The sequence below is a fragment of the Pseudonaja textilis genome, chromosome 6 (genome assembly GCF_049901715.1).
Source record: "Pseudonaja textilis isolate UNSWEBS1 chromosome 6, rPseTex1.2, whole genome shotgun sequence".
NCBI classification, from domain to species: domain Eukaryota; kingdom Metazoa; phylum Chordata; class Lepidosauria; order Squamata; family Elapidae; genus Pseudonaja; species Pseudonaja textilis.
This window is the reverse complement of record NC_141995.1, coordinates 32,262,131-32,289,382: the sequence shown is the minus strand read 5'-3', so window position 1 is coordinate 32,289,382 and position 27,252 is coordinate 32,262,131. Positions and strand designations below refer to the sequence as shown.

Below are 27,252 nucleotides of genomic sequence, written 5' to 3'. Positions count from 1 at the left end.
CCTTTTCTGAAAATGGAAAATGAATTGGATTTATGGGTTTGTTAATAAAAATGGATTGGGTGTGTGTATAGTTTTTCAGTCTAATTTTTATTATGTAGCAAAGAAAATTAAGCAGTTACTGCAACCCCCAAGCTTTTCCCATTGCTTGTTCAGATATCTGGTAAACAAAAATAATGTGGAATGAAATTATGGCAAGCAATTACCTTTTTTTCTAAAAGATTACTCTTATGATTCACATGTTTGCTTAAATTCCAACCATAGAGATGTGGAGACTCAGTCTTAAAACAGGGGTGTCAAACTTACAGCCCATGGGCCAGATGCGTCACACTCTGGCCATGCCCATCCCAGTTTTAGCAAAGGGGGAAAAAGTCATGATACATTACATAATTACAACATGATGACGTGAATTTGACACCTCTGGTCTAAAATTTAAAACTTTGATATTATATATGCTGATAATATTTTATGCACAAAAATGGAAGGATGCTGTGATTCCTACAATGGATGAATGGCGACAAAAGCTGATAGAGGAAGCAATGATAGCTAACTTGACTGCTTTGATTAAAGAAAAAGATACATTTAATTTTGTTTTTACTTGGAAATTGGTGTGGTGAGGTGAAAAAAAATATGAACCATTGATTTTTGTTTTTCTGATTAGATAGGTTTGCTGCTATAGAAATGGCTAGTATTTTTTTTATGTAAAAGTAAAAAGTTGAATTGTATATTATTACCTTATTGTACTGTACCTAAAGGAATAGGAAGTCAATGTATATAAAATAAGATATAACATGAAGGCAAAATCTCAACATTCCACCTTACTTACTTTGGTCATCTCATGCAAACAAAATCACTGGAAAAGGAAATTATGATTGGAATAGTCAGCAGTAAAAGAAAATTATATCAAAAATATAGGGGCTAAATATATTAAAACTGATACCAGTCAAAGCATTAAACAACTGAAAGAAACTATTCAAGATAATAAAATGGAGAGCGAACTGATCCATAGAATCGTCAAGAATCGGATATGATTGAATAAATAGCATCATTATAAACTTCCACTGAGTTCAGAGAAAGTTTTTTAAAAGCTAAGAACAAAACACTTTGAATAATACAGCAAATGTTATGGTGACTCTCAGACAGACCCTCCGTTAGAGTAATAGAGGATTATTCTGCTCATTGAAATATTACTAATAAACAATGTTTTTAAAGTATAAATTATAATTAAAAAATGCTGATAAATGCAAATTTCCAACAACATTTCTTTCCTAACTTTCCCTATTTTGGACCTTAGTTTTGTTTGGGTTTCCTGTAACTTAATTTAAATCATTTCTAAAATGTTGATGGGCAATCCACAACCCATTGTGTCATCCTTTGAGATATATTTTCTTATCTATGGAGAAAAACAGAATGAACATATTGGGTAGCAAAAAAGAAGTGGAAATGGGAGCAGATTTCCTGCTGGCTTCCCCGTTGATGTTGTTCTTGGAAAGTTGGCACAGAACTTTGGAAATCATTTTTTTCTCCTTGGCTGAACCATGGAGCTGCCTGTCACTTTACTAGGGGAAGGGTGAACAAAGGGAGCCCAGATCATGAGGAAACTACACCTGTTCCCCCAATAACCCACTCTCTCCAGGAAAGAAAATAGCTTACCCATTGACTACCAGGACCCCCAAGTTTATTCTACCTAGCTAGCATGCATGCAGGTTGCTTCTTTGTCTTTCCCTCATCATCTATTGCTGTTCACAGATTTCGGATTTTGGCCTTCGTTCCAAAGCAGCCAGTCATTGTTAATCAAACCTATAAGTTCTAGGAAGTGTAATTGAAAGGTATGGCAATGCTGAAGTGATTACAACTTACCCAAATTTCAAACCCACAGGAGTAAGGGGTCTTGAATTTTGCACACCTTATTTGCACACACACACACACACACACACACACACACACACACACACACACTTCAAATCCATTTGAAATACATTGCTCAATATACCTCATGTTAAAAATTATTGCTCTATGATTCACTCTATGATTCAGGACACTAATGTAACTTGTTCTTTGAGACTTCCTTAAAACTCTGAAGGCTATTTTATTTAACTTTCTGACTCCTACATCACTCACTTTAATAGCTCAATCTCTGATATTTTCCCATTTATCAACAGATCAATTGTGAAACTGAAGAAGTCTGTCTCCCATCTTGACACTGAGATGGCTATTCAAGTCCACCTGGACTTTGTCACTGCTAGAAGGATTAGGAAAGCAATTCCTCACTTAAATACGATGCAGATCCTCATTGCAATAAAGGTGAGTTATTGTCTTTTACTTTGGCACAAAAGAAATCAAGGAATTCTTGGCTGTAAATTTAAGAAGAGTTTGGATTTGAGGAGGCAATGATTCTCCATGAGATAAGATTATTATTTTACCCTTTTGACCAAGTGAATTCAATGAAGTATGATTTAACTTTCCATAAATGCTATAACTTTTAGTACAAAGATTCTAAATATATTCAATTAATTTTAACTTCATTTACATTTCATGGCAAATTTAGAATCTAGAAGCAATATTGTTGAAAAAAGATTTAATATACAGCAAAATGTATAATTGTATTTGAAATATATGGGCTTTTAAAAATGTAAATCCTCACTGCAGCAGGAATGGAATATAACTATAAACTATTGCAGTCCTTTGAAAAATCTCTGCAGCAGGTGTTTTCTGTGGCATGCATTCAATTATTAATTCATTAGATAACACTAATCTAAAACTAGAAAAGCATTTATTAGTTTATTTTCTATAATGTAGCCTTCTCTATTTGCATTGTTTGTTGCCTTCCCAATGAAACTTACTTTAACATTTTTAAAGCTATTATTTACAAATAATCATGTCTTGGATGATGTGGGTCTTTTTGGAATTGTTTTTTTTTTAAATAATAGATGCATTCAGATAAGCTAGACAACTTGAGAGCCTTCTGTTATCACCTTTACCATCTGCTTTAGCTGTAAAAGATTCTATTAAATTGGCCAGAAAGTATTTCTTCTGGAAGTGAAAAAAATAACTATAAAGATAAACCATGTACTAACTTACTTTCTAACACTATTACACAACCATTTTCATATTTAAAATTAGATACTAAAAAGGACATAAATTGTGTTAATAAATAGCAACACTGAAATGTATCAGTTAATTGAAAAAAAATAATTATTAACTTTCATGTTGCCAGTCATCGAAATTTCAAAAATGCTAGCTGATCTCATATTGAAATTTAGACTTTTAGTCTGGAGAATACACCTATGAGAAGAAGAAAAAAGAAAGACAAATTGAAAAGAGGTTCCCCAAAACCTCTTAGACTAACAGCTTTGTATTGAATTGTGTGGGTGTGTTTTTGAATGGGTATGTGCAAACACAAAAAATCTGGTCAATGACTAAATGACATGTAAGCTTTTAATGTATCCAACTGCTACCACTGAATGGTCATTCAAATTTTTGTAGCTCAAATCTGGTAGCCATAACTATTACAGATGTTAGTAATGTGAACAAGCTTTTCCATGCTAATATTGTTTCAGTGTGTTTGATGCAATAAACTGCTTCCTAACTGGAGGTCTGTGTCTTATCATACAGGAAAGAATTTTGTACAGTAAAAGGAAGTGGCTTCAAAAACAATTATAAGGCATAATGTGTCAAGATTGGTTGTTTTTGATCTCCATTTTAATGGATTTTCAGACGTTTGGGACATATTCCAGAACATCACAATGAGGAGACAAGTGAATACAACATATAACCTTCTCGGTATTTAATGAATCACAGACAGACACCCATTGAAGAACAATTGTTAAACAATATTACTGCTGCCAGGTAGGTATGTAATAAGGCCATGATTTGATTATGGATGAGAGAACCAACATGGCATACATTACTGAAATCTAGTTAGGGAAAAGGAAGTTTCTTCTTTCTGAGAAATGCCCAGCTGGGTTTTGATGTAACATCAGTTAACGACTCAGGATAGTAGCTTCTGTGAGATTATACTAATAATTTGACAGATAAAGCCACTTGGATCCAGTCAGTTTTGGGAACAGATCTTGGAGCAGGGCCATGAGCAGTATTGGTTGCCATTGTGTTTCCAGGGTATTTCAAGACTCTGGTTGTCACCTTTAAAGCCCTTTATGGCTTGGGACTGTATTACCTTAGGAATCCCCCCCTCCTCAATTATTTCTACTGTCCAATCCAGTCAATCAGGATCGGCATGCTTTGAGTTATTTCGATTAAGGAATGTTGTCTAAGGAATGCTGATTTTTACCTTTGAACACCTTCAAGTACAAAATTCAAGTACTTTAATGATCAAGCGTAATGTTTATTTGTAAACTTTATATATATTGGCAAAAAATGCAGATATAAGGATTCTATATGATTGTAAATAATATACTGTATGTAATATTCCAAATGAAAACCAAATTTACAGAGGTGTATCTACAATTAGATTGACTAGAAAAGTTGAAGGGATCTTTGAAGGGACTAGAAAAGTTGAAGGGCTTTACTACTATTGAACAAACATTTACTCTTCCAATGGTTATCTGCAAGGTAACGTATCAAAACATGTTACGTATCAACCTAATTGTGCTCCAGTTGTTGTCCCCAAGGTTGAAAGACTATATCTAGATGGCAGCTCATCAAATATACCACTGCCATGATATACAGTCTATAAGTCACTGATATTCTCTGATAACAGCTCCACATCACAATCACTGAAAAGTGATACAAGTGGGGTGTGTAATTTGGAATACTGCATCAGGGCAACAAGGGCTATCATTAGGAATCCAGCACAAGAATTCATATTCACTTGTTGCCTCCTGATTATTTTGTATAAATGTGATGGGAAAATTTTGTTTGGTAAGAAGAAACTTCACTAAATTGTAAAGATATCATCTTCCTTTCCAGGTTTTCCCACCTGAATTTTGTTCTAGCCACCTTTCTGTATATCAGAAATTATACTGACTTGACCTTGAAGGTTTCCAAATAATGTTAGGAACTACTTTTAGATTTGTGAGATGCTTTTAATATTCATCTGAAAAGCAGTGAAATTTCATAGCACATCCCACATTATTTTGAAAGCTTTGAAACAGATTATTTCTTTATTCTGACTTTCATCTTGAAGGGAAAAATTGCAGGATTCTTAGTAGTGATCCCTTACTAATGGTTTGACTGCTATGATAGTGGTAGCACTCTCTGGTGGTATTTAAACTCTTGCTGCACATTTTCTTCAAAAGAGTGAGGGTCAGGATAGGTGATTCTTCCTAGGAGAGGAAATGTTAATTTGGAATAGTGAAATTTTCCAAAATTGATTACAAAGTTCAACCCTAAATTATTAGAGCAATAGATGGGTGTAATATACCATGTGCCTGTACCAACAGAGTTCAAGTATAAGTAAGAATATGTCCATATGTTGTTCTTTTTTGTTTTGTACTGTTTTCTTGTCCTAATATTTTTTTCACTAATTTGTAAAATGCTAGGAGTAGCTAGGAGTTGGATGGCATATAAATCTAAAATATTAATAATTAATTATACAGTATATAACTAGTTGGAAAAAAATAATCAAATAACCAAGATCTAAATGTAAAGTACAAAACGTTTAAGCTTAAGAGTATGTATAGTATTGTAAACAAAACAGAAATTTAAGCATTTGGAAATATTTGTGCTCTTTTTTAGAAACTGATACTGACACCGAGATTTGAATAATTTAAGAAATACCCATTTAGTTACAACCGGTATTATTTGTAGAGGTACTATTATCCTATGTGTTATAATTTTAATCAGTAATAATCTTTTTTTATATGAACAGATCAAAGTTGCCTTCAAGGTGAGATAAATTCCCAATAACTTGCATGGAAAAATATGTGGTTTTTCTTGTCAAAGATTTTCTGTACCTTTTTCCTTCCTCACCCCTCCAGATTTTCAGATTACACTTCCCAAATGATTTTCCATTTGGATGTGAAATGGATCTGAGCCTACATAGTTTTATAAATTGGTTCTGCCAGTATATTATTTTGTTTTGATATAACATGCATGCAACTTCTACATTTATTTCTACTTCAATCCTTTTCTTCAATTCAAATTAAATATTGCCCTTGCTTGTTTTGGAGATGTCTCAGGAGAGAGAGAAGCTTGTGTTGAGGTCTAGATTTAAAGGTCTTTCTGATTTAAGATAATAATTTCCAAAAGTCATGAATCAATGGAAGTTACAAAACAAAGTCATGTCAAGTAGGCACATGTCTCCCTGCAAAACATTCAATCTAAGCCTAAGGAAACATGGTGAAAGATCAGTCTAACAAAAACAGTCAGTCAATAAAGGGGGGTGGGGGCAAACTAATGTGAAAACAACAGCTGAATGGGCATGTTCACACTTGAAGAAGAGGAAACTAAATTTGCAAAAGTCACCAGAGAACTTGGAGATGAAATAATCACATTGCAAATATGTAGGCCTATTTTGTATATTTACAGGTTGCTACTTGCCCTTGCTACAAACTGTGGCATTAAACTAAAATAGCGTTTGATTGGAGTTTGCCAAAAATAACAAGTTCCTCAAGAAAGATGTAATGTACAAAAATATTGCTTTATTATTAAAAGCCATATAAAGTATAAAAAATGAAGATTTTAAATATTTATACTTGAAGTTGTCACTTATCCATAAGTATACAATCTGAAGTAAATATGGACTGAAGAACCATTTTATTGTATTTAAGTGGATCAACTGGTGACAGAAAGAAGAAAAAAACATTCCTTAAATGAACATCACCAATCAGTGAAGTTTGATTATTAAAGGATTTAACACTCTAAATAAAAAAGCCAAGGAACAAAACAAAAACAAGAAAAAAGGAATATAACTCATTAGGTTATATTTTTTAACATAGATCTAAATGATTATACATTCTCATTTAATCAATAATAATAATAAATTTAGGCAAAACATGGTCCAGTTCAACAGTGTTCTAATGGTTATTTTTGATTCTGCAATATTAATCATATAATTCAGCTATGCTACTTATATGATTTATCTTGCTAGTGTATGTGTGTGTGTGTGTGTGTGTGTGTGTGTGTGTATGGCATTCGGCTTTGTTCGGGTATTTTCCCACGTCATTGTAGTTGTGCTTTTAAAGTTGTAGCAACGTTACGGCAGAATCTCATCTGCCATCATCAGGCTTCATGAGATTCTTCGTGAGCATGAGATTCTGCCAAAACATTGCTACAACTTTAAAAGCACAACTACAATGACATGGGAAAATACCCGAACAAAGTCAATGCCATACATGTAAGTACCATGAAAACTTAAGATATATATATATATATATATATATATATATATATATATATATATATATATATATGTGTGTGTGTGTGTGTGTGTGTGTGTGTGTGTGTGTGTGTGTGTGTGTATGGTGTCTCATGAAATTGGATACTGAAAAAAAATGTTTTTCAAATAATCAGTTGGTAAGGCAGTAAATCATATCTGATAAATTGGTAAACATACAAGGAAAGGATGCCAATATTACTCTTTTTCATGTGCCGAGAATCCAAAATAATACATGCTATATCTGTATCTCAGACAGTTCTAGAATGCAAGACCTAATAAAAAGGACAAAATACTTCTTAAATAACATTCGTAAACAAGATGTAAGTAAAATATATTTTGATGCTTCTTTCCTAGGTAAAATCCAAAAATGTTCATTTTGTTTTTGAACAGGCACAATGCAGCAAGCGTTATAGAAAACTAGTAAAATCTGCAGGTGAAAATTTCCTGGTTGAAAATAACACCTTTTTTTGTTTAGAAAGAATATTTTTATAACTCTGGTATTTCCCTTCCAAAGGGTGTTCATGATTTATTGTAAATATTTTTTCCTGACTGGAGACCTGCCACTTCATGTCTGACAAAAACAATCTGTTTATTTGCTTTTTTATTATTCTGTGATGATCATGGAGTGATATGTCAGAGATTCCAAGCTTAAAAATCAGGAAATAAAAAGTTGTGATTCATGCATGAACATAATTGAGTCCTCTTACATTGCATAATTCTATCTGTTATTGCACTGACCTTTGTTAACAGGTTCAGCAATTTTTAATTTCCTTACCTTACCACTTATAAAGTCTCTATTAGCACTGCATTTATATATTTTCCTTCCTCTAAGTTTCATGTGTAATTAGCCTACTGAATTAATATAGCTGACTTCATAAGGATACTGAGCTAAATCTAATCTGTGTTTTGCATAAAAAATTCTGAGGGTTAAAAAAATTAAACATTTTTACTGTTAGAAAACCTATTCAGCAGACAAACATGCTGAAAATGGATCAATACCATTTCATAACAAAAACAATTTTCATGTGGACAGATAGCATTTGAGAGTTCCTATGAAAAAGTCACAGAGTGACGATTCCCATTGAATTATATTACTAGAATATGAATTTTATTATAATATCAATATATACTAATATTAATATTATCATATAATCTTATCTGATAGCTCTATGCAGGCAATATTATTGGCTAGACACCTGGAGATTCTGAGAATTCATGTCATCCTAGCTGGGGGACTTTGGGATTGGCCAAGCAGTTATTAAGAGCCAACACTGACTCAAAGTTTGCTGTGAAATCTAGGGGCCTTCTTGAATTCCCAAGTCCTGCTTGAAAAGCAAATGTCAGCTCTGACTCAAAAGGTCTCTGTACAATTTTGTCTGGTGCACAGTTGTGCTCTTTCCTAGTTTTGTATTCTCTTCAGTAGTCACTTAATCTCTAGTCACCAACAGCTTGACTACTGTAATACTCTCTGCATGGGACTGATTTTGAAGATCACCAGAAGCTTCAATTAGTGCAGAATTCAGCAACATGAGCAGTAATGGGATATAACACCTCAGCTTCACAAACTGCACTTGTTTCTGGTTTGTTTCTGGGTGTGACTCAAGGAACTGGTTGTTATATACAAAGCGCTAAATGGCATAGAGCCTAGTTGTCTGAAGAACTACCCAGCTAATTCAATTCCACAGGACTGGAGCACCAACTTCAGTTAAAAAATGTCATCTCTTAGGACATGTTAGGAAAGAAATGTACCTTCTCTTGAGCAATGCCTGCCATCTGGAATGAAGTTACCCCACAAACAGATAGCCTCCACTCTGTATTGTATTTCTATTGTTGGATTATTTTGAGTCCTCAGAGTCATTGAGAGTAAGGTGGCATTTAAGTTTTTTGATACATTGAAAAGGCAAAATTATTCTGTGATTCAAATGTCTTTGAAACTGATTTACATTTTGAAGTGAAAAAACTGACATTCAGAAAGAAGGAAAGTAAATAATATCAAATTTAATAATAATGTTAATACTAGCAATGCCAATGCTAATAATAATGCTAATAATGCTAATTCTAATGCTAATGTTAAATAATAATGATGATGATGATGATAATAATAATAATAATAATAATAATAATAATAATAATAATAATAATAATAGTAGTAGTACTACTAGTAGTAGTAGTAGATGCCCCTGGAGGGGAGAAGGAGATAAATCTTACATAACAGCCTAACTGAAAAAAAAGGAAAATGTTTTCCATTTTCTAAAGATAGGGTGGTGAAATTTAACTGATAGGACTTCTTTCAAGAATATACTAATTCATTACAAGTCTATTGCATTTTAAAACTTCCATCTGGCACTTTAAAATGTAGCTCAATCAAAATGGCCTTTGAAGGCAGTGCTTAGATTATGCAAATTCCAGTCCCCCAAATGTCATCAGTTCTATAATTAGTGAAGTGTCAACTGTTTTCATATTACAGTTGGCAGGATGTGAAGAGGAGAACTGCTATTGTAAATCCTATTCCAATTAATTTTTGACTTTGAAATTGATGGGCCGTAATAATCTTTTCTCCTTAGCAGTTCTGGTGTGGGCCACTGAATTTGGTAGGTAAAGTATCTACTCATTATTTACAGAGTGCTGGTGTCCATCCAGTTCTGCAATGTTTCAGAATTATGAGCTGTCATGAGTTGCCAATAGGGCTCCCTACTCTGAACCAACATTTCCTACAAAATATTTTCCTACCTTCCAGGATGTTAGCATGGTGTACTTTCTGCACCAGAATATACTCTAGCAGGATGGGATAATTATTTATTCTAGATTATCATGGCCTTCACATCAGCCACAAGTGGGCGACCTAGCAGGCCAGAATGGCTCAGCAGCTTAAAGATGCTGGATTTGTTGGCCAGAGATTGTCGGCACTTTGGTAGTTTGAGCCCATGGCACCATGTGACAGAGTGAGCTCCTGTCCTTTGCCCCTAGCTCCTGCCCACCTAGCAGTTCAAAAGCATGTAAAAATGCAAGTAGATAAATAGATATCCTTCCAGTGGGAAAACTTAGCAGCATTCCCTATCAGGTAAGGTTCAGCACAAGAAAGCCTAGATAACCTTACATCTCCCAAATACTGCTAGTCAGCTGGTGCAAAGCTAGTTTGTGGTGTACTGTGGATAGTACACATGTGTGAACAAACTGAAATGGAAATATTAAACTGCCAGAACTACTCTTTGGTAAAAGCAGTAAAGACTTCCCTGCTTATGTATGCCTCTCTTACACACAAAAATGATTGTTGGTTAATATATAACAGCTGTTTTCCTTTTTTCCTTTTATTTGATGTGGGAATAACTAGTATGATGCTCTGGGCTAAGCTATGGTCTCAGGCAGAGGGTTTTCAAACAGAAATTGAAGTGAATTGGCTACCATGGAATGCTCCAGTTCTTGCAAAACCTTTACTGCGCACCAAACACAATTGGCATTTATTTGTTGAAAAGGCAAGTCAATCAGATGACATATATATCTAGTTTATGATGAGGGAATGGCAATGAGATAACTAAAACAAATATTCCAAAGATCAGGTAGGAAAGTTGAGAAAGTCCAGAAATATTCACAAGAAGAGTTCTCTACTTCTCTACTCGTTGCAGAATATCTTATGCCACCAGATTTCAAATTCTAGATCTAGAAAACCTAGAACTACACCACCTTCGGTCCGATCTAAGTATAGTATATAAAATTATACATTGCAATGTCCTACCTGTCAATGAATACTTCAGCTTCAACCATAGCAATACAAGAGTACACAATAGATACAAACTCAAGGTTAACCGCACCAAACTTGATTGCAGGAAATACGACTTCAGCAACAGAGTGGTCATTGTTTGGAATACTCTACCTGGCTCTGTGGTTTCTTCTCCAAACCCCAAAAACTTTAACCTTAGACTTTCTACTATTGACCTCACCCCTTTCCTAAGAGGTAGGGGGTGCATAAGCGCACCAACGTGCCTACCGTCCCGGTCCTATTGTTTTTTTTTTTCTTATATGTATCCATTTCATGTATTCATAACTATGTTTATTCTTATACCTATTATCTTATAATTGCTTGACAAAATAAATAAAGAAATAAAAATAAATATTTAAATAAATAATCAGAAAGAAGACAAAGAAGGAAGAATTTTCCAAAGGGAAAAGAATGCAAGCCTCTTGCAATCTTTTGGATGAGCAAAAGTGCTCGTGTGGAATGAAATAAGGAGGAACTGTGCTGTCAGCAACAGGAAGTATGTAAAAAGTGAAGGATGGCCCTAGAAAGTTGAATGCAAAGCAGATGGCTCTAATTTGAGTCACACTGTGACATCTGAGAAGAAAAAAACCCTGCTCTCTTGACACTTTCAGATACCAAAAATTCCAGAGAATACATTCCAAGGCCTTTTGAAAGTTCCCTATCAAGGGAGGGTAGATTTCTCTTGTTTCTATCAGCAAACAGTCCATAAAACTAAAATTGATAAGCTTCCACAGGCAGCCAAACTTCCTCATACTTAGATAAGTTATTTATGTCCTCAAAGAAACTAAAGAAATCAGAGCCAAGAAGTGCAATGGGGATTGCAGTGCCTGGTGATTTAGATGCTAGTTCTTTCAGTTATACTTTGAGATAAGAAAACTAGCATCCTCCTTTATAATCCAGATGGATGAAAAAGCTCTTTTACGTATATTCTGAGACCCAAACTGATTCACAGTATTATTTTGATGTATTTCAAGTAGTGCTGTAGATTTATGGTTTTTTTAAAATAAACCTTATAAATCAAGGTTAGGAATTATATAATAATTGCAGCTAAGCATCAGGCATTAGGACAAATTCTTCTCTAATGTAAATCCATGTACTTGGTTTCAATTCTGTCAGATGTCATCAACCAAGATTGTTGGTTTTACTTCTTCAGATTGTCTTTGACAGGTCTATTAGCTCTCCTGCTAAAACCTTTTCTCTCATTCCATCTGCTGCAACATTAATTCCTAAAAGCAAGAATATGTGCCTAGGATTTAATCTGTACTTGATATGTTTATATCTGATTATGCCTCTATAATAAGCATCTTTGTCTGAAGGCTACCAAAGAAATAGTGTATAATTTTACAAATATTTTCTGGGCATTCATGGAGATTAAAGCAATACTGTCTGTTTTGTTTATGCTGAGATAACATTGGCCTATTTTTCATAATGTGATAAGCCATTTTATTTAGGTATATTTCAAGTTGGGAAGTTTTAGATAGTTTGTCCTTTAGTAAGCATTTATAATGTAGCGTTTTAAATTTAAAGCTCACCCACTTGGACTGGATCAAATTATTTTATATTTCAAGTACAGAATTATTAGAAAGTAGAGTTACTCATTAAAAATTATAGTAAGTAGGTAATTTAGGGATATGGACATAGATAATTTATCACCATAGATAAATAGAAATATATTCACAAAAATGCTGTTTTTTTCTGATCACAAATTCAGAGAAACATGTAACATTACTTTAAATCTCCTAATAAGATTGAACATCCAGCATGCTTTCTGACTATTCACTCTGCAAGGAATTCTTCATATATTTTAGTGACAAAAAGTATTCAGCTATGCAACACATATCTATTTTAAGTTACATTACCTTGATTTTTATTTCAAATTTAGTCTGTTGGCCTTCTTGTTCTGTTTTCTTTTTTAGCATTTGAATTCTTTTTCTGAACCTATATTACTTTTAAACAGCTTTTTTCAAGAACATCTATAATAAATTGCCTACACTGTTGCAAACCTTTTATTTTTAGAAATTGGACAATGTGTTTGCATGTATGTGTGTTGTGGTTTTGCTTTTCTAAATTCACAAAACTAGAACAGAGCTGAAGGCAAGAGTTTTGGCAGAAGAGCTTAACAAATATCAAATATCTATACGGATTAGAGGGTTCAGAGAAAGATTAAGTTGTTTCTTGGAAGTCTATCAGTAATTTTGTTAAGAACACTTCTAAAGATGAAGTCCATCAGCAGTTTTAAGTGTCTTAATTCTATTTGAAGAATGAGTCAGTCTTGGTACAAAATGATTCACTTGTGTACATTTCATATTCAGTACCTGATGCCTGCCTGTCATATTGAGGGTACAGATTTATGTACTACTGTTATCTATTTCTTACAAAATCAATGTGGAAATGCTGGAAAAAAATATGATCTGAAATAAATTGATGGCTGCATCCTCCTATTTCCATTTTCAATCCATTTAATAGATTTTGGATCTTTTTTCAAGTCAAAGAAAAAAATTGGGAAACATATACTTCTCTGAAAGATGGCACTTGACATTACTTACTGGCAACTTACTGGAAGTTCTACAAATAAATCAGACAAATCACAGATGAGGTTCTTTATTACATCATATTGCAGAACTAGCATAAAAGAGTTAAAATGATTACCATTGAAAAGAAAAACTTCTTCAGTGGAGAAGTGTGAACTGTATAAGCCCTCTATGGATTTTTATAAACAACAGTAAATACCCAGGTGTTTCAAGCTTTAAAAAAGACTTGCTTTCTTCCATGATTCTAAAAACAAAATGACCTAGCTAAAGACTACTGAGCTTCTGGCTTATTACAATATGAGAATTTTTCACAATATATAGTGTCTAGTGCATTTCTCCAATTTCTGGGGCTTTCTTTCAAACCCTTTATAAAATTTAACTTCCTCTATGAGTTGAAAACTTAATTATTCTCTCTGAAATATTGGCTATCCTTCAATATGAAAAATAGACAATCAATTAAAAACTATTGCAATCGCCCCAATCTGTACCTCTTCTATGTAGTAAAGTTTCAGTTTCCCTTATTTGTAATGTTACGATTTCTTGCCAAATATTTTGTAAGCTGATAGAGACATACTTAAATTTAATTCTACTTTCTTATTGTTTTGGGTTTGTTTTTGTGTTTTCAAACTATTCCTGGGCAAAAAGAAACTTTGTTCCCAGACCTCAACTACTTTTTAAAATTCTTTCTTGCTAATCTATGGAATCCAACTTTTTTATTTTTCTTGCCAATGAATAGAAAGGAGAAATGAAAAGGAGAAGAAAGATCGTATTTATTGACTGCAGCAGCTCTGTAATTACAAATTGTTCAATGAAGATATTAGCACAGCCTATACTATATTTATCTTTTACATCTTTAAACTTGCAATCTTGTGGATTAAAGTGGCTTTCTCTACTTTAATATTATTAGGTTTAAAACTAAAAACACAAACAAAAGAAGAAAAAAATACTAACCAAACATTTTTTGGAAAAAGCACCCTGTGTTTTTAAGATAATTTTTGTCTGTTGAATACTAATTTAATATTAAGTTAAAGTTAATATTAAGTTTAATATTAAGACTTTTAAAAAATTGAAAAAGCCAATAGGAGGTACACCATAAGGATTTACAATTATTGGTTATCACAAAATTATTTATGCAAAGAAAGGAGTGGGTGGAGTAGGGTTGAAGGGCCTGGCAGGTCTCTGGATTATTTCTGATATGTTTGTGAGGTTTTTTGACTTTAAACTTTGGTTTATAAAGTGCTTCTCTTTGGAGCAGGGGTGTCAAACTCACGTCATCATGGTGGCGTTATGGGACATATCAGGATTTCCACCTCTCCTTTGCTAAACCAGGCATGGGCATGGCCAGAGAATGAGCATCTGGCCCATAGGCCAGGAGTTTGACAGCCCTGTTTTAGAAACATCTAACTGCAGTAAAAATGTGCCTCTGCAACATATACAGATGAAACTCGGAAAATTAGAATATCGTGCAAAAGTTCATTTATTTCAGTAATGCAACTTAAAAGATGAACCTAATATATGAGATAGACTCATTACATGAAAAGCAAGATAGTTCAAGCCATTATGTGTTATAATTGAGATGATTATGGCCTACAGTTCATGAAAACCTCAAAACCACAATCTCAGAAAATTAGAATATTGTGAACAATGCCAGAAGGTTCAATATTCTAGGCTCAAAGTGTCCCACTCTAATCAGCTAATTAAGCCATAACACCTGCAAAGGGTTCCTGAGCCTTTAAATGGTCTCTGTCTGGTTCGGTAGGAATCACAATCATGGGAAAGACTGCTGACCTGACAGTTGTGCAGAAAACCATCATTGGCACCCTCCACAATGAGGGAAAGCCTCAGAAGGTAATTGCAAAAGAAGTTGCATGTTCTCAAAGTGCTGTATCAAAGCACATTGATAGAAAGTTATGTGGAAAGGAAAAGTGTGGAAGAAAAAGGTGCACAAGCAGCAGGGATGACTGCAGCCTGGAGAGGATTGTCAGAAAAAGGCCATTCAAAAGTGTTGGGGACTGTCACGAGGAGTGGACTGAGGCTGGAATCAGTGCATGAAGAGCCATCACACAGAGACGGATCCTGGACATGGGCTTCAAATGTTCTATTCCTCTTGTCAAGCTGCTCCTGAACAACAATGTCAGAAGCGTCTTACCAAACAGAATTGGTCTGTTGCTCAGTGGCCCAAAGTCCTCTTTTCTGATGAGAGCAACTTTTGGAAACCATTTGGAAACCAAGGACCCAGAGTCTAGAGGAAGAATGGGGAGGCACACACTGCAAGATGCTTGAAGTCCAGTGCAAAGTTTCCACAGTTTGTGTTAATTTGGGGAGATATGTCATCTGCTGGTGTTGGTCTACTGTGCTTCATTAAGTCCAGGGACAATGCAGCCATCTACCAGGAGATTTTGGAGCACTCCATGCTTCCTTCTGCAGATGAGCTTTATGGGGATGCTGACTTCATTTTCTAGCAGGACTTGGCACCTGCCCACACTGCCAAAAACACCAAAACCTGGTTCAATAACCGTGGGATTACTGTGCTTGATTGGCCAGCAAACTTGCCTGACCTGAACCCCATAGAGAATCTATGGGGCATTGCCAAGAGAAAGATGAGAGACATGAGACCGAACAATGCAGAAGAGCTGAAGGCCACTACTGAAGCATCCTGGTCTTCCATAACACCTCAGCAGTTCCATAGGCTCACAGCTTCCATGCCAGGCCACATTGAGGCAGTAATTGCTGCAAAAGGGGCCCAAACCAAGTACTGAGTACATATGCATACTTATACTTTTCAGAGGTCCGATATTGTTTTATGTACAATCCTTGTTTTATTGATTGCATGTAATATTCTAATTTTCTGGAGATTGTGGATTTGGGGTTTTCATGAGCTATAAGCCATCATCATCACAATTATGACAAATCATGGCTTGAACTATCTTGCTTTGCATGTAATGAGTCTATCTCATATATTAGTTTAACTTTTTAAGTTGCATTACCGAAATAAATGAACTTTAGTTAGAACTGGAAGGCTTTTTGACATTATACAAGACGGTAAGATTTCTTTTTTAGACTTTTCCTTGGTGATGCCTCTCTTCTTTTTGAATGGGTCTTGATTCTGAAGAAGCTGAGCATGCTAGTACTGACAAATTAAAAAGAAATCTATTTCATCTGGAAATAGAGCCTAGGGACTGGATCAGATAAAATCTAGATCAGATATGTTCCATTAATTGAATGAAGTCAGGGATAGTGCTTCATCGAAGTATGTCTTGACATGTTCTCCAAAATGGTATTAAAATGTACAATACAAAGACTAAAAAATGAAAAACAAAAATAGCTGTATTTCTGGGGTAAGGGGGAGTGTTTGCTTAATCAAAGAAAATAGGACGAATTTCTTAGATTGCTTTTGGGAGCAGATAAATATCAATTTCTCAGTATAAGTTAATAAAACAATTACAATGTAGAAAAGTTGACTTAATTCAATCTTTTTGTGTGTGTGATACTAGTTGTCTCATCTGGAAAGGCACTATATTTCCTACCTAATTCACAATGCTGAATGTATTTATATTTTAAAAATTATAATTGATTCTCAGATTTCATTTTTCTGACCATTTAATTTTCAATAAAAAACATGAATTGAGGAAGAATAATCAATGCCTTTGTCATCTAAATCACTTACTCATAAGTAACCATTTCTTGTTATGGGAACAATCCTTTTTAGCTAGGAATGCAATGTGAAGCCCTGAGACTATTCAAATTTGATTTACGTTCCAGTATAGTATTGTTTTAGTTTTTTATTGTAAAGTGACAAATAGCAATCAGTAAAATGAATGAATAGCTATTAATCATCAACTGTTTTAAATAACCTTCTTGATTTATATTAATCCCTTTTTTCTTGTAGAATTGAGGGCATATTTTGTAAAATAACGTTTTAACAACACTTGAACAAGTCCATTTTTTCCCTCAGTAATGTGGTTAACTGTCTGGAATGTCAGCTGGTGAAAAGAATCTCCATGAAGTCTCTGAAAAAAGTTACTTCATCCTGACAGCTGGCTGGATATGACATTTTCCCTATGTTTAACTACTTTCTATGCATGTCAGCCATTAAATCCCCATCTCCTTTTGCTCCAGCCAAAGCTTTGAGAGCAGGTGTTTGTCTTTTGCTTTCTGTCTGTTTCATCTGTTGAGAATAGACTGAAAAAAACCCCTCGCTAATTAGAAAGTTCTATTGAGAAAATAATTCCCAAACAGCTGTGGGACGGCATTTTATTCCAACATATTAACTTTGTCTTTCAGCAGAGACCTGACTTTCTTGACAAGTGGCAAGACCTTGGATCCATAACATAATGCAGTGTGATTCTAACTGCATTGCATGCTTGTCCTTATATTAAAAAATGCCTACTGTGATATTGGAAGTGCTCCATATTTAAAAGAAATGTGCTAGAAATAGAGGTAGACTAAGCAAGTAACCAAACTGCTTTGTACCGATGGGACAATTGTTTGTTTTGCTACTATCAGGGGCAATTAATTGCTTCTTAACACAGGCCACATCATAGTACTATTTTAGGAGTTAATGTAAGAATTACATTAGGCAGGGGTATCAAACTCATGGCCTACAGGCTGGATGCATCACATGCAGGCTACACCCACCCCTGATTTAGCAAAGGGGGGAAAGTGTGATACGTCATACGATGACAATGTGATGCTGCAAGTTTGACATCCCTGCATGAGGGCAATGGTGGTAGAATTACAGCAGAATGAATCCTAATAGAGCAGGACTAGAGTTTATACAAATGCGATGGAGCATGGATGAAATGAATAAGAAGAGGAAAATCAAACTGAAATGGCAACAAAATATTAATTTGGTTATAATAGGATCCCCAAACACTGGGCCATGGCCCGTTTAGAGCCAAGTTGTAGAACCAGCAGGCAAGTGCCTGTGCGCAGGCCCATTTGTGTGAGTAGCAGGTGCATGTGCTTGCTGCTTGTGCAAATGGAGCTGCATGTATATGCGGTCACCTGCGGCTAGCATGGGACCATCCGCGCTCTCCCACCACCAGCCTGGTCCACAAACCGGAAAGGTTGGAGATTGCTAATATCCCAAATGTTGTTAGAAGCAATTACTAGTTGCTTGAAATTTGAGAATTCCAATGTGAATTAATCTGATCCATTTCTATTAGAATAAAACATGAACAAGAACTTTATTTATTTTTGGATTTTTCATTTTTCCAGATATTGTGATGCATCTCTCATCTTCATATACCATAGCACATTTTTAAAACAAAAGTTTTAGGACAAATAATTTAATATGATACCAAAGAAATTTAGAAAAAAACATATACTTATATACGCCTATGCTAAAAAAATTCTCCAGAATTAGAGATTAACATGGAAATGGAGTGGGCATGCAAGAGAGTGATACAAATTAAGCTTAATTGATTCTTCCCTACCTATTAATTAGTCAGGTATATAAATACTGTACCTAAAAAAGAGATATCAATGTTTTTTTTTTAAAAAAGAGATGTCAATGGTTTACAGCAAATTTGATGATGATTTAAAGCAGGGGTGTCAAACAGGGGTGTCCCCAGGGATGGGATTCTACAGGTTTGCACCTATTCGCTAGAACTGGTTGTTAACATTCTAAGCAGTTTGGAGAACCAATTGTTAGAAGAAATTACTGGCCTAATCCTGTAAGGAAGGCAGGAAAGAAACATTCTGGTGTTGCTTACAGAACCTGCCCCTCCGTTAACCCTTATTACATTCTTGGCAGGACTAGACTTCATATCTCAGGAACTTCTCTGGAATTTTTTTCCCTTCCTTTGCTGGTACTTTGCTTGTGTGGAGTGACCATTCAAAGTTACAATGGCACTGACAAAGGTGACTTATGACTATTTTTCACACTTACGACTGTTGCAGCATCCCCACAGTCATGAGAGGCTAGGTGAAGAGATTCGTGCCTTGATGTGAGTGATATTCAGTTGGCCACAGCCAGCCAATAACATGACCATAAAGCCATGCCCACCAACTAAGCCACACCTGTTATGTCCCTGGAACTTACCAAAGTTCCCAACCAGGTCCGTTCTTACTGTAAGGGCGTTGACTGCTCCTCATTGGCTGACTCGCCTCAGCAGCCGGCTATAAAAGCCAGCTGCAGGGTCAGGTCAGCCGCTGTTCATTGGAAGCCTGCTCCCGGCAGCGCTGACATGTTCAGTCCTTTATTCATTGAATAAAGTCTTGTTGCTTTAATGCCCTGGTCTAGCCTCTCATTATTCAATCTACAACACTGGCGACGAGGATGGGATGGCTACCAGAGGCAAGCAGCAACAGCTGAAATCACTCCATTGCTGAGCCGCAGCCGCGCCGTTGGAGAGCTCGGCCAGCAAAAGCGAAAGTAAGGAGCGTCTGTAGCCGCTCGGTTAGCAAGCTACAGGGAAAGTGAAAGCAGCTGCGAGCCGCAGCCGTTAAAGTGAAGCGCTGCGTGAGCCGCAGCGCGCTCAGCACAAAAAGAGCGAAATTCAAACGGCTGTCATTTGAATTTCTTGCCGGAATACAGCGCGGTGCTGTTACTCCGAGTCACTGACGCCCACGCAGGCGCGAAATTCAAAACGCTGCCAACGGCCGTTGCAGCAAGCCACGTTCGTTAACCCAGAGAGAGAGAGAGGTTCTGTGGAGCCTCTCCAGAGCTGAAGCACTAGTCTGGCAAGCGCTGTAGCCACAGCAGCCACGCTCACCAAGGAGCACACAGGGTTGTTTACCCAGAGAGAATTTACAGCCCTGAAACCAACTGAAGTCACAACATGAATTCCAATCCAGCCTTCCCACCGTTCAAGCCGGATGAAGAGAAGTGGGAGTCGTACAAAAATCGCTTTAACCACTACATCGATGCCATTGGCCTGGCTGATGCAGGAGAGCACAGGAAGAAGTCATACTTCCTCAGCTACTGTGGAGCCACAGTCTTTGATACCGCCACAGCACTCGTCGCACCACGTGAGTTAAAGAGTGTGCCCTGGGCAGAGTTGCTGGAGACCCTCACCAATCATTACTCCCCCAAGCCTTCGCAGATCGCCAGACACTTCGCATTCCGGATGAGGAAGCAAATTGGAGGGGAAACCATCAACCAGTACATGGCCGCCCTGAGGACTGCTGCCCTCCACTGCGAGTTCAGAGACTACTTAGATGACATGCTCCTCGACCAGCTCGTCTGCGGGGTCAAGGACCTTCATCTCCAAAGGCGGCTGCTAGCCAGGAAGGACCTCAACCTCTCCCAGGCCGTCGAGGAAGCCTTGGCTGCAGAACTAGCAACCCAGTCAGCTGCAGAAATCCAAGGCCCAGTCTCCAAGCCCAGCTGTGCCACCATCCACTCGGAAGTGGTAATCAACGAAGATGACCCCAGCGATCAGACAGACGTCCACCGGCTCGCCCAAGCCAAGCAATCACAGGCGGCAATCAGACAGGAAAGCAGCGGGGCGCCCAAGCACATCACCTTGTGCCTATCCTGTGGCGGACCTCACGCGAGGGCCTCATGCAGATTCAAGAGTGCCACGTGCAACAATTGCCACAAGAAAGGCCACATCGCCAGAGTCTGCCATGCTGCGCACAATCCAGCACCAAGGTATCCGCCTTTTTCCCATCCTGGCTCGCAAAGGCAAGTACTAAATTGTCGCACTTGTTTCCATGCTAACCACACCTGTCATTCTATCAGTAAAATCACACTTTCCATTTTATTAGAAGGTAAACCTTGCCGCATGGAGGTTGACACGGGGTCAGCGCTCTCAATCATTTCGTGGAACACACTCAAGAAGATCCAGCCCACACTATCCAGAAACCAGCTCCAGAAGTGCCAACTCACCTTGAGGGACTACCAGGGGAAGGACATCCCGGTACTTGGCAAAGGCAAGTTCCTTGTTAATTTTAAGGCTTTCAAAGGCCATCTGCCTCTAGTGGTAGTTAACGGCAACCTCCCCAGTCTCCTGGGGCTTGATTGGTTCCCCTATCTCGGCCTTGAGGTAACAGGGGTCCATGCTGTCTCGGCCTCTGACACTGACTCCTTATTCACTGACTACTCCAACGTATTCAGCAATGAGTTAGGGTGTTATAACGGAACCCCCATCTCATTTTCAGTAGACCCCCAAGCAGTTCCTGTGCGGCTGAAGCCACGTAGGGTACCATTCGCCATTCGGCCTAAGCTGGACGCGGAACTTGACAAACTGTTAAAGCAAGGAGTCATTGAACCCACAGACTTCGCCAAATGGGAGACACCAATTGTCACACCCCTTAAGAAGGATGGCAGTCTGAGAATTTGTTCTGATTACAAAACAACAATTAACCGCTTTCTACAAGTTAGCGCTTACCCAGTCCCGGTCATTCAGCATTTACTGCACACTTTTGAGCCTGGCACCATTTTTGCCAAATTGGACATGTCGCAAGCGTATCAACAGTTTCCTGTTGACAACCAAACAGCCGAATTACAAACCATTGTAACCCACAGGGGTGCATTCAGGTGCAGGCGTCTCCAATTTGGCGTAAGTGTTGCCCCAGGCATATTTCAGTCCCTGATGGAACGTATCCTACAGGGCCTCCCTGGCGTGGTACCCTACTTCGACGATATATTGGTCTCGGCCAGGGACAGACCCCAACTCTTCCAGAGAGTCAGAGCAGTGCTAGACAGGTTCAGACAGCATGGTCTCAAGTTAAAAAAGGAAAAATGTGCCATTGCCACTAGACAGGTGGACTTTCTAGGCTATAGAATTGATGCATCAGGCATCCATCCCCTAGAATCCAAAGTCAAGGCAATCCATGAGGCACCCACTCCAACCTCTAAAGCCGAGCTACAAGCCTTTTTGGGATTATTAAATTTCTATGCATCGTTTCTACCTCACAAAGCCTCAATAGCAGAGCCCTTACACAGGCTTTTAGATAAAAAAATCACCATGGCACTGGGGACACAAGGAAAACACCGCATTTCACGCAGTCAAATCGCTACTCACATCAGACGCTGTCCTCATACAATTTGACCCACGACTTCCCTTAGTATTAGCAGCAGATGCGTCCCCTTATGGGATTGGAGCTGTATTAAGCCACAGACTATCCAACGGCTCCGAGGCACCAATCGCCTTCTTCTCCAGAACACTCTCAGCAACAGAGCGTAATTACAGCCAAATTGATAAGGAGGCTTTAGCCGCAGTCGCAGGTAAAGAAATTTCATGAATTCCTTTTCGGCCACGACTTGAACTCATCACAGACCATAAACCTCTCCTGGGTCTGCTTTCCGGAGACAAGCAGACCCCCAAGTGTTGTCCCCCAGGATGACGAGATAGACCTTGTTCCTGGCGGCATACTCGTACAAACTCATCCACCGCCCAGGGAAAACTTTGAGCCACGCTGATGCCCTCAGCCGCTGCCCCCTGCCAGCTCCAGCTGAGGATCCAGCCCCTGTCCATGCCATCTTCGATGTCACCGAGATCAACCTTCCCGTCACCGCCCTCGACATTGCCACCAAATCTAAGGCTGACAGAACAATCGCCCAGGTACTGGACTGGGTGAGAAGGGGGTGGCCGGGCACTAACCTTGAAACCGAATTCACACCTTTTAAGACCCGTCAACAGGAACTATCTAGCTTACAGGGCTGCCTGTTGTGGGGCACCAGAGTCGTTATCCCGACCGCACTGCGCATGCCAGTCCTAGAGGCACTGCACGAGGGACACCCGGGCATCGTCCGGATGAAGGCATTAGCTCGAAGTTACGTCTGGTGGCCCGGCCTGGACGACGACATCGTCAAGTGGGTAAGCTCTTGCCAGCCCTGTCAGGAATCCAGACCAACCCCTCCAGTCACCACTCCCACCAAGTGGGAGAGCGCCAACGCACCATGGTCTAGGCTTCACATCGACCTAGCCGGGCCAATACAAGGTAGAACCTTCTTGGTGGTTGTAGATTCATACTCCAAGTGGATCGATGTGGCCCAACTATCCACCACCACCACGCAAGGAGTTACTAAGGCCTTGACCCGGCTATTCGTGACACACGGTCTACCGGACACTATAGTCTCGGACAATGGCCCCCAGTTTGCCTCAACGGAATTCAGCCGCTTCGCCACCAACCTTGGCATTCGACACATCCTCACGGCACCTTTCCACCCTGCCAGCAACGGATTGGCAGAGAGAGCCGTTAGGTCCACGAAGGAAGCGCTAGCCAGATTCAACAAAGAGGACTGGCATCACAGACTCTCCCGCTTCTTATTGAGCCAACACTCAACCCCATGCACGGTCACCAACAAGTCACCGGCTGAACTCCTAATGGGTAGGCGCCTAAGAACTGTGTTGGATAGGCTACACCCTCACTATTGCCCTGACACCCCTCTTGGTTCAATGGCAGGGGTCAGAGATTTTGTCTTGCAGGAACGTGTCTTTGCAAGGAACTACGCCGGAGACCCACTGTGGATACCAGGGGAGATCGTGGCCATCACCGGTCCCAGGTCGTACCGAGTCCAGCTGGAAGACGGCCGCATCTGGAGAAGGCACCTGGACCAGCTCAGGAAGCGCCAAGGTACCCTCGCCAGTGTGGGGCCATGGACACAGGTCAGCTCCCAGGTACCACACCAGACCCTCATCGGAGACCATCCCAGGGATTTGTCGCCTTCACCACCCGAGCCGGGAGAATGGGTTACAGACCGAGACTGCCCGGTGGATCCGCCACCCGTGCCACCTAATGGGACCACGGCATCGCAGACCGGAAGCTCGACACCGGCACCAACGCAGGCCCCCGAGCAAGACCACACTCCATCACCAACCCTACCCGCGTCTTCGAACTCTGGGTCACCCGGTAGCTCGCCCGAGTTACGGCGCTCGGGACGCCAGCACAGACCACCCGCTTATTTAAATGACTATGCGTGTTCGCATCTGGGGGGAAGGGGTGTTATGTCCCTGGAACTTACCAAAGTTCCCAACCAGGTCCGTTCTTACTGTAGGGGCGTTGACTGCTCCTCATTGGCTGACTCGCCTCAGCAGCCGGCTATAAAAGCCAGCTGCAGGGTCAGGTCAGCCGCTGTTCATTGGAAGCCTGCTCCCGGCAGCGCTGACATGTTCAGTCCTTTATTCATTGAATAAAGTCTTGTTGCTTTAATGCCCTGGTCTAGCCTCTCATTATTCAATCTACAACAACACCCACATAACCTGTTGTTAAAAAATTTGAATCCCACCCCTGGGTGTCCCTGTCCTATTGTTTCTTTTTATTTTTCTTATATGTATCCATTTCGTGTATTCATAACTACAGTATGTTTATACTTATACCTGTTATCTTATAATTGCTTGACAAATTAAAAAAACAAACAAACTGGCAGCCTGTGGGCCGGCTGCATCAAAAGCAGGCCACGTCCACCCAGCTCTGAGAAGGGAAAAAAATCTTGTGAAACTTCACATGATGGGAAATGTGACTCAGTGAGTTTGACAACTGTGATTTAAAGGTAAAAAGTTACAGCTGTTTCTTGCTTCCATGCTTGGCTATGGAAACAGTTTTAGCAACATGAAAATCCATTTTATCATTCTCATGGTTTGATTATATTATCCAGCATTGTCATTAATTTAAACATTTGGAAAAAGCAATTATCCATTTAATCATGTACTTTATTTATTTATTTACAGGATCTCTATGGCTTTCTATCTCATACGATCTACCAAAGAACAGCCTAAATCCATCAAAAAGTGATGAAAACAAAGTACCCTGCCCTTAGGTATCAGACCAACAATCCTTGCAGCTCAAGCCCCACCTTAGTCTAACGCTTGAGAGAAGAGCCAGGTTTTCATTCCCACTCTGGAAGGCCAAAAGGGTAGGAATCTTTTGGGTTTCAGGTGGGAGGCTGTTCTAAAGCAGGGGTCCCCAAACTTGGCAACTTTAAGACTTGTGGACTTCAACTCCCAGCTGGCTGAGGAATTCTGGGAGTTGAAGTCCACAAGTCTTAAAGTTGCCAAGTTTGAAGATCTTTGTTCTAAAGGGATGGGGTGGCTATTGAGAAGGCACACCTCTGAAGTCCCATCAGATGACAACATTTAAAGGAGAGGAACTATAGCATTTTCATCCTTTGTAACCTAGTATACCACTAGTAGCCTATCCTGTATCATGTAGGATTTTTAAGGTAATAATCAACATCTTGAATTGCACTTAGAATGTAACTGGAAACCAGTGCATAGTATACAGCAATGATGCTACTTGGGTGAACCACAGGACATCCAAAACTACACATACAGCTGTATCCTGGACCATTTGCAGCTCGCAGGTGGTTTTGAACAGTGTGGGGTGCATTGAACTAATTCAAATGAGAAATGACTAAAATATGAATGATTGTAAGCAAGGTTTCCCAGTTCAGGAATGGATGCAATAGCCATACAGGATGGATTTGTGCAAAGGTCCCCTGGGCCATAGCTTCTACCTGCTCTTCCAGCAGGGCCATTAATCCAAAAGGGAACTCCCAAACTGTGCATCAAATATAATGGGAGATTGTTACTTTGTCAAGCCAAAGATATCAACTTTCTTGGTTCTGTGACCCCAAACTACACAATCTCTTGCTGGGATTGAATTGTAGCTCATTTCTCCCGGTTCCAGGCCCTTATAGCCTCCAGGCATTGAGGCAGCACCTGAACAGCATCACTTGGCCAGCATAGTTCTCCATTATTATCAGAAACAAACAAACAAACAAAATAAAGAGCAGTTTGCAGATTTTGCAAAAGCAACTCAACATAAATGATAGATTTTATGAAATGATATAATCATTGAGGAATTCAGGAGGACTCTTGGGACTTAGTATGTCATGATAATAGCTTGTTTTTCATGTAACATGCAATTCTATGGGAGTGAAAAAAAGTCAGTTGTTACTGGTGTCTGTTTTTAATTAATTGCAGTTCTCTATCATATATAACAGACATATCTATCAACTTTAAAAAGCTGTGAGATGAAATAAATGAAAATGTATTTCTAAAATGTTTCTGAATATTAAAAAAAATAACCTAATTTAGCAATAAAATTATATTGCACTAATTTGGCTGATTTTAAGTTGGGAGGATATTCTGTAACTCCATGACCTTTTTCTTTTCACTGTGAGCTAATGGCTAGTGCTTAACCTTAAAAGTTTTAGGTTAGACAATGCTATGTTACACCCTGGTGCTATGATCCTAAAACCCCCCCTGCAAGTATGCATAGTCTTACTATTCAACAGTTAAAGCACTGCCCAAATTCTTGAAAAGGGTAAAGGAAGTAAAAAACAGATGTGTGTGTGTGTGTGTGTGTGTGTGTGTGTGTGTGTGTGTATTGACATCTCTATGTCAAATGTGCATTTACTATATCCCAGGTTATATTTCCAAGGACAATATATTGTTGGTCATGTATACAATGCTTATTAATCATATAGTTAGTGAATCATTATCCATGTTGAAATGAATTATGACCATGTATGTGATACATTGTCTGCCATGACTCAGATAATTGTGCCAGACATCACAATGCAAGTAGGTAATTGCAATGCTGATATATCATCATGACTAATGTCATCATTTTGATGTCATTATAGTTTGTGATGAATGCCACTAGAGCAAGGGTTAATTGAAGAGAAGGAAGACTAGTTTATCTGCCAATCAATCATATGCAGGTATTTG

The 27,252-nt window shown here is 38.5% G+C and overlaps 1 protein-coding gene across 1 annotated transcript in view; it reads left to right on the top strand.

The window, feature by feature from the left end:
* The first annotated feature begins 2,182 nt into the window (after nt 1-2,182).
* The window catches only part of LOC148125440 (uncharacterized), a 192,972-nt gene continuing 167,902 nt past the window's right edge, over nt 2,183-27,252 (top strand). Inside the window, exons 1-2 of the mRNA XM_087936168.1 lie at nt 2,183-2,301; nt 3,613-3,846. Of these exons, the coding sequence (XP_087792294.1) occupies nt 3,788-3,846 (59 nt within the window). The 5' untranslated portion in view covers nt 2,183-2,301; nt 3,613-3,787. The remainder of the gene's footprint in view (nt 2,302-3,612; nt 3,847-27,252) is intronic.